General features: G+C 38.4%; 5 protein-coding genes and 1 long non-coding RNA gene across 9 annotated transcripts; 3 read left to right on the forward strand and 3 right to left on the reverse strand.

Annotated features, from left to right (window-relative positions):
* The first annotated feature begins 97 nt into the window (after positions 1-97).
* LOC149727446 (COX assembly mitochondrial protein 2 homolog) lies at positions 98-882 on the forward strand. The gene is made up of 3 exons (XM_089887959.1): positions 98-268; positions 542-613; positions 664-882. Exons 1-3 carry the CDS (start codon positions 194-196, stop codon positions 772-774), a joined length of 258 nt encoding a protein of 85 aa, XP_089744085.1. The 5' UTR covers positions 98-193; the 3' UTR covers positions 775-882.
* LOC149727447 (enoyl-CoA delta isomerase 3, peroxisomal-like) lies at positions 495-3,777 on the reverse strand. The gene is made up of 9 exons (XM_089887941.1): positions 3,560-3,777; positions 3,357-3,501; positions 3,232-3,306; positions 3,099-3,175; positions 2,819-3,043; positions 1,515-1,693; positions 1,255-1,465; positions 1,063-1,206; positions 495-1,011 (listed from the first exon to the last, which is right to left on the reverse strand). The coding sequence occupies exons 1-9, from the start codon at positions 3,599-3,601 to the stop codon at positions 856-858; spliced, it is 1,254 nt and encodes a 417-aa protein (XP_089744067.1). The 5' UTR covers positions 3,602-3,777; the 3' UTR covers positions 495-855.
* Positions 3,778-3,899: 122 nt separating this feature from the next.
* Positions 3,900-8,169, reverse strand: LOC149727448 (sorting nexin-8-like). Its single transcript, XM_089887933.1, has 13 exons — positions 8,018-8,169; positions 7,844-7,965; positions 7,629-7,761; positions 7,381-7,568; positions 7,204-7,324; positions 7,029-7,150; positions 6,673-6,753; positions 6,359-6,519; positions 4,837-4,969; positions 4,710-4,778; positions 4,511-4,660; positions 4,198-4,347; positions 3,900-4,150 (listed from the first exon to the last, which is right to left on the reverse strand). Exons 1-13 carry the CDS (start codon positions 8,031-8,033, stop codon positions 4,085-4,087), a joined length of 1,512 nt encoding a protein of 503 aa, XP_089744059.1. The 5' UTR covers positions 8,034-8,169; the 3' UTR covers positions 3,900-4,084.
* LOC149727449 (uncharacterized) lies at positions 5,071-6,400 on the forward strand. The gene is made up of 3 exons (XR_016385991.1): positions 5,071-5,161; positions 5,220-5,331; positions 6,267-6,400. It is a non-coding gene; the product is annotated as an uncharacterized LOC149727449 (long non-coding RNA).
* Positions 8,170-8,290: 121 nt separating the features above from the next.
* Positions 8,291-14,387, forward strand: LOC149727450 (uncharacterized). 4 transcript variants are annotated; one of them, XM_089887921.1, is made up of 25 exons: positions 8,291-8,987; positions 9,037-9,087; positions 9,140-9,257; positions 9,312-9,470; positions 9,705-9,874; positions 9,928-9,952; positions 10,004-10,123; positions 10,350-10,399; positions 10,486-10,648; positions 10,697-10,864; positions 10,913-11,106; positions 11,159-11,280; positions 11,350-11,499; positions 11,550-11,667; positions 11,908-12,035; positions 12,084-12,184; positions 12,237-12,392; positions 12,442-12,618; positions 12,677-12,742; positions 12,794-12,937; positions 12,987-13,268; positions 13,318-13,631; positions 13,682-13,784; positions 13,836-13,955; positions 14,016-14,387. In XM_089887921.1, exons 1-25 carry the CDS (start codon positions 8,754-8,756, stop codon positions 14,138-14,140), a joined length of 3,558 nt encoding a protein of 1,185 aa, XP_089744047.1. In that variant the 5' UTR covers positions 8,291-8,753; the 3' UTR covers positions 14,141-14,387. The 4 variants fall into 4 exon arrangements, with proteins under 4 accessions (XP_089744047.1, XP_089744046.1, XP_089744049.1 ...); XM_089887920.1 differs by having other exon boundaries at positions 9,140-9,470; XM_089887923.1 differs by lacking the exon at positions 12,677-12,742 and having other exon boundaries at positions 9,140-9,470.
* On the reverse strand, positions 14,257-15,978 carry LOC149727451 (uncharacterized). Its single transcript, XM_089887953.1, has 6 exons — positions 15,199-15,978; positions 15,102-15,147; positions 14,972-15,052; positions 14,790-14,923; positions 14,637-14,740; positions 14,257-14,585 (listed from the first exon to the last, which is right to left on the reverse strand). Exons 1-6 carry the CDS (start codon positions 15,460-15,462, stop codon positions 14,396-14,398), a joined length of 819 nt encoding a protein of 272 aa, XP_089744079.1. The 5' UTR covers positions 15,463-15,978; the 3' UTR covers positions 14,257-14,395.
* Positions 15,979-16,042: the final 64 nt, after the last annotated feature.

The following is a 16,042-nucleotide window of genomic DNA, read 5'->3' on the forward strand; positions in this document are numbered from 1 at the left end:
ATTTTACCAAATAAAGTGTCAAAAAAACTTCAGTAACACTTTCGGCGTATTTTTTTTTTTTTTATAAATTTTAGATAATATCTAATGAGATTGAAATTTTAAAATATTTGAACTCGAATAATATTTTTTTTTCGAGTGAAAATAATTTAAACTTTGCACACGGCACTAACTAGCGGGGTTCTCCCTGTTCAAAATGCCGAACCTCGAAGAATGCCACACCGAAGAATGCAATATTTTATCAAGGATTGTACAAAAGTGCCACGATCAGGTAGTTTGAGTTAAATTGTTAGGTGCTAATGTAATGACATAGTGTTTAAGCGCCTACTTAACCAAGGTTCTTGCCTTAAAGTTGCTTGTTCTGTAGTGCTGTGACGCGTGTTGGTGCTAGTGACTCACTAGTGTCTGCGTGTTTAATTGGGCAAGACACTCACCAGCAATTGCTCCAACCCAGTGGTTACTAATTGGTTGTCTAGATTATCAGCCATACATAAAAATAATAACCCAGATATCTTTAATATTTTAACCAAGTGTTTACTTTTAGCATCCATTCGGAAAGTTTAGGGGTTCATGTCACGCTGAGGAAGTTCGTGTTCAAGTTTGTTACAAGAATGAGGTGGGATTGAAATAATCAGTTTACGGTCACCAATATAATCTTCTGTTTAGAGAATAGCACGCCGTGCACAACACAACCAAGAAGCGCGCATCAGAGCTCAAAAGCGAGAGGAGGCAATCAAAGAATTTAAAAAATGGAAGGAAAACCGTGGAAAAAGTTAATTGTGATTCTTTCAAATTCACTGTTTGCGAGAAAATATATTTAAACCATAAACAAAACATAAGAACAAATGTGTTAATATTTTAAGAAATAAAATCATGAGAAACAAAGCTACGAAAGTTGGTTAATGTTTGTTCGGATGCCCATCTTTCCATCAGAATGTTACATTCGCAATAATTAACGTGTTTAAGTTGCGTTTGGGATGATTTTCGCAACAACTCCTTCGACTTCTGCATCGCCTGCACACACACTGTTTGAAAAAACAAGTTTTATTTTCAAAGAAATCTTACTTCTGATGATTGCATCGCGGTTCGGCGCACACACGACATCGCGTGTTGTTTAAATTGATCATGCGGAAAGATCGAGGTAACAAGGCCGTGTTGTTTGGCTTGGCACGAAGTCAACGCAACCCCATTCAGCAAAAGATTATTCGCCTAAAATAGACTTCCTTTAAACATGTCAGCAACCTCTGACCTACCAACCATTGTCATCCCTAGTACTTGTGGAAATGTAAAAGACGAGCATGCTTCGGGGGTTTGCCCAAGTTTGATGTATGGAGTGGAAAAGTATGATCTTTCCGAGCAATAAACAGCATCCACAAGAGGCAGCATAGCACACCCTAACCCCACGGCGCCCCCCTGCACCAGAGCGACCAACGGTTTGGGAAAATCAATTAATTTATCAACAAAGTTCCTGCATGGAAACAACATTAATAAATGGGCACGTAATAATAATATCGAACCTCAAAGATTCAGCAAAACTCCTTGCTGTTTGCTGTATGTGACTCGTCTCTGATAGCATGTTTAGCATGTAAAGGACGTCGTAGCCTGCGCAAAACGTTTTACCAACCGATGAGATGACGGCTAGTGAGCATTGGCTGGAAACGACAGCATCAAGCGCATTCATTAGCTCTGCAAGAAACTTTAAAACAATCCTAATGTTAAAACAATCCTAAAGGGGCATACCAACGCAAAATTAAATTTTGTATATGGATAGATATGCTCAAATGTAACCTAAACGTACCATCAAAGTTTGCCAAAACGATACGGCTTCTAAAAAAATCACATGAAAAAAATCCGCCGAAGTAAAAAAAATGGCTGTTTCGACAATGCATGGGATTTCCCATAAGAAAAAAAATCACTTAATTTTGATCGTTTCTAGTCTAAAATACTGAAGAAAATTTAAATTTTATTTCTGATTTAGTATAATGAATGCTTCTTCTTCAAGAATATATAAAAAAAATTGTAAAACATAGACTTTATTATGTTTTAATTTTCAATTGAACGTAGGTACATACCAGATTATGCTGACTCAGCATATTTTCAAACCGAATGTTAAACACGAAAAACTGACTTTTTATAAAAAAAAATAGTACAGTAGGTCCTAGTGGACATAATAATCATTTTATTATAAAAAAGTGCTGAGTCAGCACATTATGTAGCTATGCTCAATCGAAAATTAAAACATAATAAAGTCTATGTTTTACATTTTTTTTATATAGTTTTGAAGAAGAAGCATATACTAAATCAGAAATAAAATTTAAATTTTCTTCAGTATTTTAGAAACTAGAAGCGATCAAAGTTGAGTGAATTTTTTTCTAATGGGAAGTCTCATGCATTGCGCAACGGCCAATTTTTTTACTCTAGCGGTCGAATTTGCGGTTTTAAAACTCATTTTTTTCAAAAGCTGTTTTGTATTTAAAACTTTGATGGTAGCTTTAGATTACATTTGAGCATATCTATCAATACACAAATTTTGATTTTTCGTTGGTTTCCCCCTTTAATGTTGAAACAATCTTAATGTTGAAACAATCTTAATGTTGAAACAATCTTAAAGTTGAAACAATCCTAAAGTTGAAACAATCTTAATGTTGAAACAATCTTAATGTTGAAACAATCTTAATGTTGAAACAATCTTAATGTTGAAACAATCTTAATGTTGAAACAATCTTAATGTTGAAACAATCTTAAAGTTGAAACAATCTTAAAGTTGAAACAATCTTAATGTTGAAACAATCTTAATGTTGAAACAATCTAACAAACTTACTCGAGGACTCAACGCATTGTTCCGCATCGAATTTGAAAAAATTATTTCAGCAAAATTTCCCCGCCATTGTAAATAGACAATCCTTTCCTGAAATATTCTGCCCTTAATAATTTCTTGTTTATTGATTGGTTTACACGTAGCGAGCCCACGATCAACGTAATTGTGGTCCAGGCCAACATGTTGATTCCCATCAACAACTCGAGTGCCATCAAGTTTCTTGTTTTTCTTTTCAAAAAAATGAGTTTAATAATTATTTAAATAATTTCAACAGAACAGGTACCGTAACCCTGCATTTCAAATATTTTCGGTTTTCGGTTTTCGTTAGCTTGCTTGAGGATTGGGGGTGATCGGAGGTTTCTAAATTTCAAAAATTAGATTAGAAAATAAATTAAAATATTTTCACACCAACATACTTGATTTCACCTTCTTGTTGTAGAAACCCACTGAACTTATACTAACTGACGGCGAAAGATTCTTTTTTTGTAAATCTATGAAACCAAAACTTAATGCTTGTCGATTAAACTTTTTTTTCACAAACCGTTATTATATTCCTGGATCACATCTTTACAATGCTTTAAATTTGCCGTGGGCTCCCACGTGTCATCTTTGCTGGAAAATCCTTTCCAACGAACCAAATAAAACGTCCTCCCTTTGCTCTTTCTTCGATTTATTACTTTTTCAACCTATATCACATTGTATAGAACTTTATTTATAAATCGTTTTAACCAAAACATTTTTTACCTCGAATATTTCGGCTTTTTCTTGTTTTTTACTTCTTGTCATGTCGCGGCAAATGTTGTTGCATAAAAACTAAAACTTCGATTTTTCTTTGATTTCCACTCAAACTATTACGCGCTCAGTGAGGGAAATCCCCGATGGCGAGCCAAATAAACGGACACGAAGTGTGAAATCAACGGTAAACGTATGTGTACCGTTGGTGAAATAATAAAACTAACTTTTGCAACTGCCCTACTTTTGATCACTAATTTTTTGTAGAATAAGTTTAAAGAGGTATTCGTTGTTGGTACAAGCCATTATGAATTACCCCAACACAATATAAAGTTACATCAGAGCACCACAATTTGTTGAATGTTTATATTGAAACATGAAACATGAAATTTGCAATAAAATCGTCAACGGAGGATTGTTTGATTATTGCACGAATATGTTCTTCATAAATCATAGAAATCATATACTAGAGCAACAAATTGATGATTTGCTACAAACACTGAGAAATGGTGAATGATAAAGTTAATTAAATTTTGATCATCGAGTTTCATTCGGCAGTAGATCCGTCACACGAGGCGCCACATCCTCCCAAAGTTTCATCATCTATGTCATAACATTAAATACAATATGATTATGACATCATAACCCACCTCTTTGTGCCCCTTTATCTGCGTTGCAACGAGAGTTCCGACGACTTCGGACAATATTTGCATATTCGCGTAAACCAGTTGTGTTTCAAGGTGAATGCAGTGAAGTGCGAAGAAATTACGATTCTCGCGATTTGCGATTTCGTGTTCTTGCTGTAATGAGATATCTATGGTCAACACTGGAATATTGGTCAACACTGAAATATTAGTCAACACTGGAATATTGGCCAACACTGAAATATTGGTCAACACTGGAATATTGGTCAACACTGGAATATTGGTCAACACTGGAATATTGGTCAACACTGGAACTTACAGCCAATATCTTTGATTCAATTCGGTCGACTCCTCCCTGTTCCATATTGGTAACCGTGGCAGCCATTCGCTTCGTTTTCATCATGCCGTATCTCTTCAAAGCTGAATGGTGGTCACGGAGTACCCCTCGTTCGTGACGATCGCATAAATTCTAAACCACACCAACTTTACCACACAACATAGATGTAATATATACTCACATGGTAAGCTTGTAATATGTCAACCAACATACTGAGTTGGTCGAGAACCCCTTCTTCTTCTCGTATGCCCTACATAGACATCATATATAAACATGTATGTCTTGCATAGATATCATATATATCAAACCTGCAACGAATGTTTCTCGGATATAAGTGAGAATTCGTGCGACAAACTTCTGAATGCTCGCTTCAAAGTCGCGATGACATCATTTCCGCCTGTTGCCCAAGCTGAAGCTGTTGTCCCATCATTCCCAATGGCACTGTGTGAGGATAATTAACATTCAATGGTAACTATCACCATTATGACATCACTACCATACATAACAACTGGATTTAAAAATCAAAATAAATAATTTTCCAAAATGAAGGCTGAAATTAAAAAGAAGGAAATTTCTCCTGATTTAGAAAAAAACATTTTAAAGTTATCGAAGTCGGCCGCAAAGAATTGCAAGGTATGTGATGTCATAAAGGATTTGTGATGTCATAATCAATGGTTTTGTTACACTGCAGACCGACAAAGAAAAAGCAGAATTTTTGAAGATAGAGTTAGATGAGGTGAACGGGGGACCCTGGAATGTTATTGTGGGAAAAAAGTTTGGGGGGGTAGTAACGTATATACCAGGTAAATAACGTATATACCAGGTGATTACCGTATATACCAGGTGAATAACGTATACACCAGGTGAATAACGTATATACCAGGTGAATAACGTATACACAGGTGAATAACGTATACACAGGTGAATAACGTATATACCAGGTGAATAACGTATATACCAGGTGAATAACATATATACCAGGTGAATAACGTATACACCAGGTGAATAACGTATATACCAGGTGAATAACGTATATACCAGGTGAATAACGTGTACACCAGGTGAATAACGTATATACCAGGTGAATAACGTATATACCAGGTGAATAACGTGTACACCAGGTGAATAACGTATATACCAGGTGAATAACGTATACACCAGGTGAATAACGTATATACAGGTGAATAACGTATATACCAGGTGAATAACGTATATACCAGGTGAATAACGTATATACCAGGTGAATAACGTATATACCAGGTGAATAACGTATATACCAGGTGAATAACGTATATACCAGGTGAATAACGTATATACCAGGTGAATAACGTGTACACCAGGTGAATAACGTATATACCAGGTGAATAACGTATATACCAGGTGAATAACGTGTACACCAGGTGAATAACGTATACACAGGTGAATAACGTATATACCAGGTGAATAACATATATACCAGGTGAATAACGTATATACCAGGTGAATAAAGTATATACCAGGTGAATAACGTATATACCAGGTGAATAACGTATATACCAGGTGAATAACATATATACCAGGTGAATAACGTATATACCAGGTGAATAAAGTATATACCAGGTGAATAACGTATATACCAGGTGAATAACGTATATACCAGGTGAATAACGTATATACCAGGTGAATAAAGTATACACCAGGTGAATAACGTATATACCAGGTGAATAATGTTGGTTAAGATGAAACTTTTTCATTTCAGATCATTTCATTTACTTCTCCATCAAAGGAACTGACCATTTAATTTATTCAACGCGCAACATGAAGGGAAAACAATAATAAACTAAAACTTACATTAACTCTTTCCCGAACCCTAGGATATCAGCCGCGTTTCCCTTCGATCGCTCAGATATCCTGGTAGCCATATCTCGTAACTTTACAACATGAGTGGTAATTTGCCGTATATGTTCCTTGCTTGCTGCGAACTCCGTCTGTGTCTCGGGGGGGACCAGATCCTGTCACCATAGAATGTTAAACAATGGGAGGGTACAGGCCGTTTGATACAAGTAACGCTATACACAAAAACATTACAATTTTAAAAGTTGTAAAAATAAAGTTTTGATAATAAAGACAAAGGTTGTGGTCCCTCTAATCCCCCATGTGTTTACCTTGGTTTGATCGGTCAACGAACTTCGTTCAAATTCATCAGGGATTCCCCTAAACTGTTCCTTTATTTTATGAACAACCTCCTGCAACATAACCATTGTGACATCATAGCTACATAACAATCATTTACTTACGTACAAACAAAGATTCCATTATCAATAATTAACAACCAACCTGTGGCAATAAATATTTTGTTTCATAAAATTCACCTCGCATCACCATAGCAACATAATTGGCATGGAAACTCAACCTATCACGGCAATTTGCCGCATGCTTGTGTTTGAGGACATTTTACTCAAGAATATTTAATGCAGTTTTTGCTGCAGTGAATTTTATGTCATTATGACATCACACATACATGTCCGGTGTACGTGAGGAAAAATTGAAGAAGTGCTGAGTCATACATCGCTGGGTGTCGACTAATAATTAGAAGGAATCGACGTAAAGATTTTCGACGAGCTTCAATGAAGTCACGGTCCGCTGCACACAGATTATTGTTATCACTATAATATAGATTGTGATGTCATATATACCGGACAACATCATTTTCTTTGGAGGTAGCCTTGGTACCATACGGTCCGGAAAAGAATGTTGAATTAATTCATTGAATGCGACAAAGTCATTATATCTTCGCTTTACTGTGGAGTTGTTTCTCTGCAAGAAGTAAACATAGACACACAATATACTTAAAACCATAGAAACAAAATTACCCGACTCGTAATCTCATATTCGGAATGTTTTAAGAAGATTCCCTTTTTCTCTGGCACAAGTTTGACTTCAATGACATCATAATTACAAAACTCAGCATAACAAACGTTAAGAATTGTCGGCGTCGAAATATTTGGTTTAAGGAAAAATTTCAAGGATTCCAAATCTCCGAGCTTGGGTTTCGGTAATTCTGTAAATAAATATTTTAAACATCACGCAACCTCATTTCCATAAACCTCCTTCCACCAACCTTCACCCTGGAAATTGTCCAGAAGTTTCGGAGAGATCGGTTTGTTTTGTTGTGCAAATGCAACCAAGGATAAAGCTTTGTAAAGATTTGTACGACTGATTACGCTACCTTTGCAATCAATGCATTCGTATATCTACAAAATAAATAAATTTTAAATATTAATTTTAGCCTAGTTAGCATTGGATTAAAAAGTATGTATTGCCACCACACCACACCTGCGCCAATATAGATCTTTCAAGGCCAGATCTTTCCAGCAACTTTGTGAAAACACCTTGCGAAATAACTTCGTTCTTGCTTACGATGTCGTATACATCCCGATAATACTGCGGCACCGAACCTGAGACTTAATTTGTTAAAACACCAAACTTGCATACACTGAGCCAACTTACCGGAAAATTCATTCATTTTTAACAAATTTCCAAAAATTTGCAAAAAATATTTTTAACCCGTGACACAACTGATAGAAATCATATACTGTGCGTTCCGCTTCAACGACTTTAAGTTTATTTGCAAAGTTTAAGTTGATTTTATTCGTTTACCTACAACTATTTTAATCGGTGTTGTGAACAGCGGTCGGAATTTTGTTAAAAATAAATTTAATTTTTTTTTTTTACATACTATGAACATACACTCACTGGAGGCGATAAGGGGGTATAATTAATGTTTTGCTTATTACGTCACATTGGACATTTACAAAAGTTTCCGATGTTTTTCATCGAAGATTCGAACACTCGGAGTTAATCTTCTGATGGGCGGCAATTAATCGGCGCGATCGCTTTTATTCTAATCTTGCGTTCCATTGCAGTGTGTCGTCACAGTGCGCATTAAGTATGCTCTAGGCGTAAATGTTCGTTATCAGACATCATAGCAACACAACTGTCTCGAAGGTAACTTTAAGTTTTGTCAGAAAAGTGGAAAAACATCTTAGATCGCTATGTGACGTCACAAATATTCATTGTACTTTATAGTGACGTAACAGTAAGTTCAGCGTTACGTGGATCAGGGGTTGTTTCGTCAACAAACCAGTGTATTGTGACGTCATTGATCATTATGAACAATTGTTTCGAATTTTAGAGTTTTGTAACTTATGTGGTAACAATTGGATGATGACGTCACAGTTGTAATATGAATGGATACGTCTTAATTGCTTTTATTTTTGTGATAATTACCACTGATATTGCGCCGTTCGCTGCAACCGACAACGAAAACGGAGTTTTGGAAGTAAATGTTACGTCACATACATATGACGTAACAAAGGATTTTAAACACGAGGTTTGTCTTGGATTGTTACGTCACAAAGAAACACCGATGCTGCAGCGATCGTGGGAATTTCAATCATGTAGTAATCTGCATTATGACGTAAGAATGCTTATTTTTCTTTTATTGTCTTTCTAATTCTGTTTTTTAGACGACGCTGAAAAACTATGACGTCATAAAGCTACAAATTAACCAAACAAAGGTGATTGTGGTTTGTGTGACGTCATAGTTAATTCTAATCCATGACAGTTTAGGCATTCACCTACGTCATCGTTAAGCGCGCTGCATCATCGGGTTATGACGTAATAGGTTGGGTGCAGCTTCCGTTAATCCTCCCAGGTGATGACGTTACCCATGACATCATCATCAAAGGTAGAGAAGAAGGAAAATCGAAGCAGAATTTAATTTTAATTAAAAATGTTGAAGCGTGGAAGTTTCAGTTGAAACTCACCTGCCATTCAAATCGTCATGGTCCGCTGTGTAAGGTCACGTGCCACCCACCTACGTCACATCACGTGTGTGATGACGTCACAGGTGAACTTCGCTGCGCCCCTCCGTGGTCGGGAAAGTTCTGCACAAATAATGGTGAGAAGATTATGACGTAACAACTCCATTATGACGTCATATGCATACATTACATTGCGACGTACAGGTTATTGTGACGTATGCGCGGCTCACAGTTGCTTTGTTTTACAACAAATACGACGGCACAGCATAAATAGGCAGCGCGGGGATTAAGGCAAATATCATAACAATGTGGTTTATGACGTGTACCGCATATACCTACTATGACGTAACAAGCATGGGTTTGTTCCACAGTGTTCATGGATAAAGCGACCGCGTCAAGTTTCGTGAAATCGCGACCAAAACGCGCGAACAGCTGGTTAAGGTTCGAGGAGTTCCAACCTGGGAATATAGAGCGTGAATGCGAAGAAGAGAGGTGCTCGCGGGAAGAAGCGAGAGAAGCATTTGAAGATGATGCGCTAACAGTAAGCATTATGACGTCATTATATGACTCTGACATAACAATCCTTATTTTTAGACGGAATATTGGACGCGATATACAGGTAAGCTTATCATACGTCACAATCACGATTGATGTTCACACTGATTGACAGATCCAAACCAATGTTTACCCAACCCATGCCGAACCAACCACACCAGTCGTTGTGAGGATTTACTCGCAGATTATCGATGCCACTGTTTCAATGGTTACTTTGGAAAGAATTGTCAACAAGGTTTGATTGACATTTAACAATAACCATTGTTGTAACAATCAAGCTATTGTTTGCGTGAAACAAATGAAAATTTAAACGTTCGTTGCCCTGTGACGTCATAATTAAAATCACCAAATGTCATTTCCGGTCTCCAGTGTGGTTCGTGTATTACGTCACATAGCGTGTTTGTCGGATGTTCCATTAATAATTATGATCATTGTGACGTAACAATCAATTATTTTACTAGAAATGGATCCTTGTTCGAGTTCGCCTTGTCATAATGAAGCATTGTGTTCGGTGGGTAACATAGATTCATCATATAAACTATATTAACATAGAAATATTATAAACTAAACTAACATAGACATATAATATATTAATAGAAACATACACCTACGTCATACTCGTGTGTTTGTTCTCCTGGATACCGCGGACACCATTGTGACGTCAACATCGATGATTGCGTGATAGCGGATTGTGGCGATCATGGAGAATGCGTCGATGGAATCAACAATTACACTTGTGTTTGTGACGTAGGCTTCACAGGTGGGGTTGTGACGTCACAGTAAGACACGAAACTAAACAATCGCGCAGGATCGCGGTGCGAAGCCGACATCAACGAATGTGAGAATAATCCTTGCGAAAATGGCGGGAACTGCAGTGATCACGTGGGTTTCTACACCTGCGCATGCGCACTTGAGTACGAAGGAACTAACTGCGATTCTAGAATCAACCCTTGTGTGACGTCACCATGCTTTAATAGTATGTTTGTAATATTTCTATGTTTCTCAGCTTAATATTTCTATGTAGATGGTGTTTGTGCAATGAACCGTGACTATTCGTTCAACTGTTCATGTCCGTCACGCTTCACTGGTGTCACGTGTGAGTATGACGTCACCAACCCGTGTGCGTCACAGCCGTGTAACAATGATGGCGTGTGTTACGTCACAAATAGCACCGTCAGTGACGTCTTATCTGTTGGTAACCATGGCAACTCATCCCAGGTATAAAACAAGTGTTATTGAGACATCAGAAATAACCATTGTTGCGTCACAGGACTTCCATTGTTTGTGTAACATTGGTTTTGGCGGGAAAAGCTGCGATCGGGAAATCCCCGCGTGTGAATATTCTCCTTGTCCAACCAACGCGACCTGCGTTGGATTACGTCATCAATATATGTAAGTATGATGTCATAAATGTATTTGAGTGTTGTTGTTATGTCACTTACAGCCATTCATACGTCACAGTTGCGTTTGTCCACCCGGATACAGAGGCGATAATTGTGACGCACTCGGTAACGATAGTGACGTCACAGAGCAGGTACAATGCGAGTTGAATCCATGTTTGAACGAAGCGCGATGCATCTTCTATGAAAACACAACCACGTGTTTGTGCAGGTTTGTTACGTCACAATATAGTGCAATGTTACGTCATAGTTATTTTACAGAGAAGGGTACAATGGCACGCACTGTGACGTCATGATCGATTATTGCGTCAGCTCACCTTGTATTAACGGTGGCGAGTGTATTCCTTCACCTGGAGGTTTCTATTGTAATTGTAGACAGGTATGACGTCATAATACACATTATTACAATAAGATAAGGGTAAATGTATGTAAATAGGTTTGTGACGTAATAGAGTCCTTATTATTCGAAATTCTAAGGAACGCGACGATGCTTCGACGATTTACATTAAAACCGCGTAAATATTTATATCGCGTTTGACGCGTATGTAACGTCACACCGATAAACAATTGATGGTATCTTAAAGGTTGATTGTTTTACGTCATAATCGTGCTTTGTCAGGGATTTCACGGAGGTTTCTGCGAGAACGACATCGATGAGTGCGCGTTCGGTTTGTGTCGTCATAATGCCACTTGTAACAACACAATGGGTTCTTTCGAATGCATCTGTGGTCCATATCATGTCGGAAGGTATTGTAACGTCATAATCCGTATTGTATTGATAATGACGATTGTTAGGTTTTGTGAGATCGATTACGACGCGTGTACGTCATCGCCGTGTCATAATGGGGGAGTGTGCGTTCATAGAGGAACCATTGTTGAATGCAAGTGTTTATCAGGTATTGTGACGTCATGTTCGTATGTTTGGACGATTTTATTGTTACGTCATAGGTTATGGAAATACGTATTGTGATGACGTCATCAACCCGTGCGATGACATCACAAATCCATGTTTGAATGACGGAATATGTTCACGCATGGTTGACGACCCCACTCAAGCTAATTGTACATGCATTAACGGTTACTATGGTCACGTGTGCGATAAAGGTATGTCATTGTGACGTCACCAACACTTTTTTAACCTATGACGTCACAGTGTGGGATTATTGCACCGTTCGAAGCAACGAATTAAGGTATGATGAAGTCACAAAGAGCTTTGTTCCAACCGTTGTCGCGCGAACGGATTGCGGTTTCCATGGCGACTGTGTTTCGGAAAACTTCGGATTCCGATGCCAATGTCACTTCGGGTTTGAGGGTGATCTCTGCGAACAAGGTCAAGTTGCTTACGTAACAAATACCATTAATGACGTAACAATCTTAATTAATTACAGAAATCTCGATTCCAAGAATCAATTGTTCGTCAGAATATTGTTTATGCGCGAACAATAGAAGCACAAGTACGTCATTAATAAGGTTGTGACGTCATAATCAATTTCATAACCTTACAGATCAATCGATTGAGTGTCACTATGGGCATTATGACGTAGGTACATGTCGCGAGACCACGTGTCTAAGTCAGTCATGTCGTAACGATGACGTCATGTTCTGCGATTGGTCGTCGAGCTGCATTACGTCATACACGAGAACACAAGGTAGTTTATGACGTCGTAACAACGCATTGTTACTATTTTTTCGTCACAGATGTTTCAATCGACCCCAATTGCGTCATAATGACGATGACAATGAACAAAACAATGATTCAGCAGAATACAACGACAGCATTGTTATGTCACAAACTGCGGTCGTTACCAAATGATGAAAGAACAAACGTCACGGTTCACTGCGCATTGCTATCGGCTGATGACGTCACCGCCATTGTCGTCACATCCTGGCTTAGTATGACGTCATCGGTTGATAGTTACTTGGTGGGCGCGGCAGTTTATCAACAATTGGAACAAAAACTTGGGCGAAAAGTCATCAAAGGTGAAATTGTTGATTACCTTCTTCATGTTTTGAAATAATTTTTCCCCAGATCGCGATTATTTGGCGGAAGGTATTGAACCCCTCTATGACGCAATAATTAGCCTTGAGTTCCAATCCCACCGTGGTCACGTGCTTAAACTTCGCGATGACGGAGTTAAACCTACGTCACCAAGTCATACGTCACACGGGGATTCCCTTTGGTACATCCCTGTTATACTGGGGGTTTCCCTCATTCTCTTTGTCACGTGCTTCGTATACACCCGACGACGTCATAATAAGAAGCGATCCTACTCGACGGATGATGACGTCACTCGTAATGACATCATTGCAACTGTAGACAACGTGTCTATGGATAGAGTGATAGTACGTCATAACTACGTCACAGCAACGTGTTAATAATATTTCTATGTCAGGTTTCCCCTACACGAGTAAAGTGGTTCAGACTACCGCTAGGTGGGAGCAACAAGCGCGATGAATTCGTTAACCCATTGTTTGTCGATAATCAAATGTGTAACGGTAATGTATATTATGACGTAATAACAGAGTTTTAAATCATATTTATTAAAGGTCTTCCATCGCATTCGGATGACAATAGGAACGCCTACGTTACAACGCCACAACAATCACCAATATTACGTCATAAAGTCGAACAATCAACAATCGATTATGACGTCACAAAAACTGAAAGTAAGTTATTTGTGTCTTTTTTAATGAATATTTTTGTTTGTGATATCATATTTGTTTCAGTGACGTCATATGGCGATGAAGTAACGTATGAAACAATCAACATATCACCGGGGGAATCCCCGAAATACCAACAACATTGTAGCGCCACCGAGCGAGATCATGGAACCCACCCTACCCGACGCTAGGTGGCAGTCTACACCCAACGCAACACCGAGATCATATTTTGACCCAGAGGTGTATCACGTGCCAGGAAAAGCACGACCCGTCGATTAAACCGATTGTTACGTCATAATCACATATATGAGTTACTGTGTTATTTATTACGTCATAACAACTATAAGTTAAAATGTCGATTGTTACGTCATAATACCTCTTTATCATACAAGTGTGACGTCATATTGTAATATTTTTACATAAAATGTACAAAGATCACGTGATGTTCATGAATGAATGAAGAACAACCCGAAGTAGGATTTGGTCGGTTGCATGAAGTATGATTGGTGGTAGGCTGCGTTTGTAGCCATTGGCCTCACGCCAAGTTTACTGCCCGCCAATAGATAAAACACTCCACCATGGTATCCACTGTCGCTGTTCGACATCCTGTTACCCGTCCCATATCTCGCGCTACCTCTGTAACAATGCATGACGTCATAACCACCCAATATGACATCACGAACCTACATTCGTTGATACATTTGGCTTCCCATCAAGACCAACCGCTGGTTGTTGTTTATTTTTACGGTTTCGTGCCCGATGGGCGACAACCCCTTCCCGTAGTAGGTTACCTATATAATAACTGATGACGTATGTATATGTGACGTCACGATGACGTACCTGAGCGTAAACGTAATAATAACCGGAAGCCCTTATCTCTAGGAATGTCCCATCCAATCTGACGTCATCAATGACGTCAACCAACCTCATACTTGATAAATCTTGTTGTTGCGAATCCCATTCAAAATAACTTGCTACAAACATATAAATATAACAATCACCACTTTTATGACGTCACATACCTGGTGATTGTTGGTAAGGTCGCGTTCGTTCGATTGTCGATCCTCTGCGTCCGACCACGTGAGCACCGATGAACGCATCCCCTGTGACGTGACAAACGTTACAATGACGTCACAATTATATTTTAATTACCTTCAAATCTTCGAACTCTGTGACGTAACAATGACTCATTCTTCACCTGGCAAAGGTAACTTTATTATTTACTATGACGTAATAATACCATTGTTACCTCATCTTGTTTACAATCGACCACTGTTTCATCGATTCGTTTGTTCATTGTATATAATTGTGACGTCACGTACACTGAATGTAACACAGACAATAGAAGAACAATAGATATTCCGACAATCACACTTGAATGCCTGTATTGTGACGTCACTATTGCGTCATTCGCGACTTTATTCATCTTTATATATGACGTCATATTACCACCTAGCCTCACCGACACTGTCCAACTTTCCAAAAACAACTCCGGTGTATGGTATCCACACATCGGTTCGTACGTGTCTGGTGCGTTTAATCAACGCAACAACATGGGTACGAGTGAACGCATACTTTCCGCTTTACTGGCTTGCACGCTTGGTGGGTGAAGGGGGTTTTCAATCACGTGATGCAATTTTTATGTTCAATGACGTCATAAACTCAACTGTTAAACTGTGACGTAGATGATGACGACACGTAACTTAGTTTAGGACGTTAACGCAACGTCATAGCGACGTCACAACTACGTCACATACAATTTAATTCATACAGCCCATATTACAGACACACAAGTTAAACATAATGCTACTAATAAACCTTCCCTCAAAGTCTTGAACCAGAAATACATGGCTGCTACTAAACTTGTAAGCTGGTGAGAAACTAACTTCATCTAAACTGTAACGTGGTGTAAATACCACGGGTTGTAAAGACAGCGTTTTATGCGAGAGGCAATCAACGAAAAGCGGGGAGGCGAAATTAAAGCTGTCGGAATAATATGTCAGATATGAAACGTCCAGGGCTATAACACAGTTGGTTATCCAGAGGTTATGGTTTCAAGGCTCGATGCTGCTACCACTGGGGGCGTATGTGTT

The sequence above is a fragment of the Ciona robusta genome, chromosome 11, assembly GCF_009617815.1.
Source record: "Ciona robusta chromosome 11, ASM961781v2".
Classification (NCBI taxonomy): domain Eukaryota; kingdom Metazoa; phylum Chordata; class Ascidiacea; order Phlebobranchia; family Cionidae; genus Ciona; species Ciona robusta.

Bases quoted from the DNA above. Each gene is read 5' to 3' on its own strand.
- LOC149727451 (XM_089887953.1), bottom strand. From the start codon at position 15,462: ATGTGTGGATACCATACACCGGAGTTGTTTTTGGAAAGTTGGACAGTG. The intron at 15,148-15,198 runs GTAACAATGGTA...TACCTTTGCCAG, and splicing joins TCGATTGTAAACAAGATGAG to GTGAAGAATGAGTCATTGTT. The intron at 14,586-14,636 runs GTAGGTTCGTGA...GCATTGTTACAG, and splicing joins AGCCAAATGTATCAACGAAT to AGGTAGCGCGAGATATGGGA.
- LOC149727447 (XM_089887941.1), bottom strand. From the start codon at position 3,601: ATGACAAGAAGTAAAAAACAAGAAAAAGCCGAAATATTCGAG. The intron at 3,176-3,231 runs GTATGTTGGTGT...TTTGAAATTTAG, and splicing joins CAACAAGAAGGTGAAATCAA to AAACCTCCGATCACCCCCAA. The intron at 1,012-1,062 runs GTAAGATTTCTT...GTGTGTGTGCAG, and splicing joins CCGCGATGCAATCATCAGAA to GCGATGCAGAAGTCGAAGGA.
- LOC149727450 (XM_089887920.1), top strand. From the start codon at position 8,754: ATGAATGGATACGTCTTAATTGCTTTTATTTTTGTGATAATTACCACT. The intron at 11,668-11,907 runs GTATGACGTCAT...GTGCTTTGTCAG, and splicing joins TCTATTGTAATTGTAGACAG to GGATTTCACGGAGGTTTCTG. The intron at 12,393-12,441 runs GTATGTCATTGT...ATGACGTCACAG, and splicing joins TGGTCACGTGTGCGATAAAG to TGTGGGATTATTGCACCGTT.
- LOC149727448 (XM_089887933.1), bottom strand. The intron at 7,569-7,628 runs GTTGGTGGAAGG...ATTTATTTACAG, and splicing joins GGACAATTTCCAGGGTGAAG to AATTACCGAAACCCAAGCTC. The intron at 7,325-7,380 runs GTAATTTTGTTT...TACTTCTTGCAG, and splicing joins AATATGAGATTACGAGTCGG to AGAAACAACTCCACAGTAAA.
- LOC149727446 (XM_089887959.1), top strand. From the start codon at position 194: ATGCCGAACCTCGAAGAATGCCACACCGAAGAATGCAATATTTTATCA. The intron at 269-541 runs GTAGTTTGAGTT...GTTTACTTTTAG, and splicing joins TACAAAAGTGCCACGATCAG to CATCCATTCGGAAAGTTTAG. The intron at 614-663 runs GTGGGATTGAAA...TCTTCTGTTTAG, and splicing joins AAGTTTGTTACAAGAATGAG to AGAATAGCACGCCGTGCACA.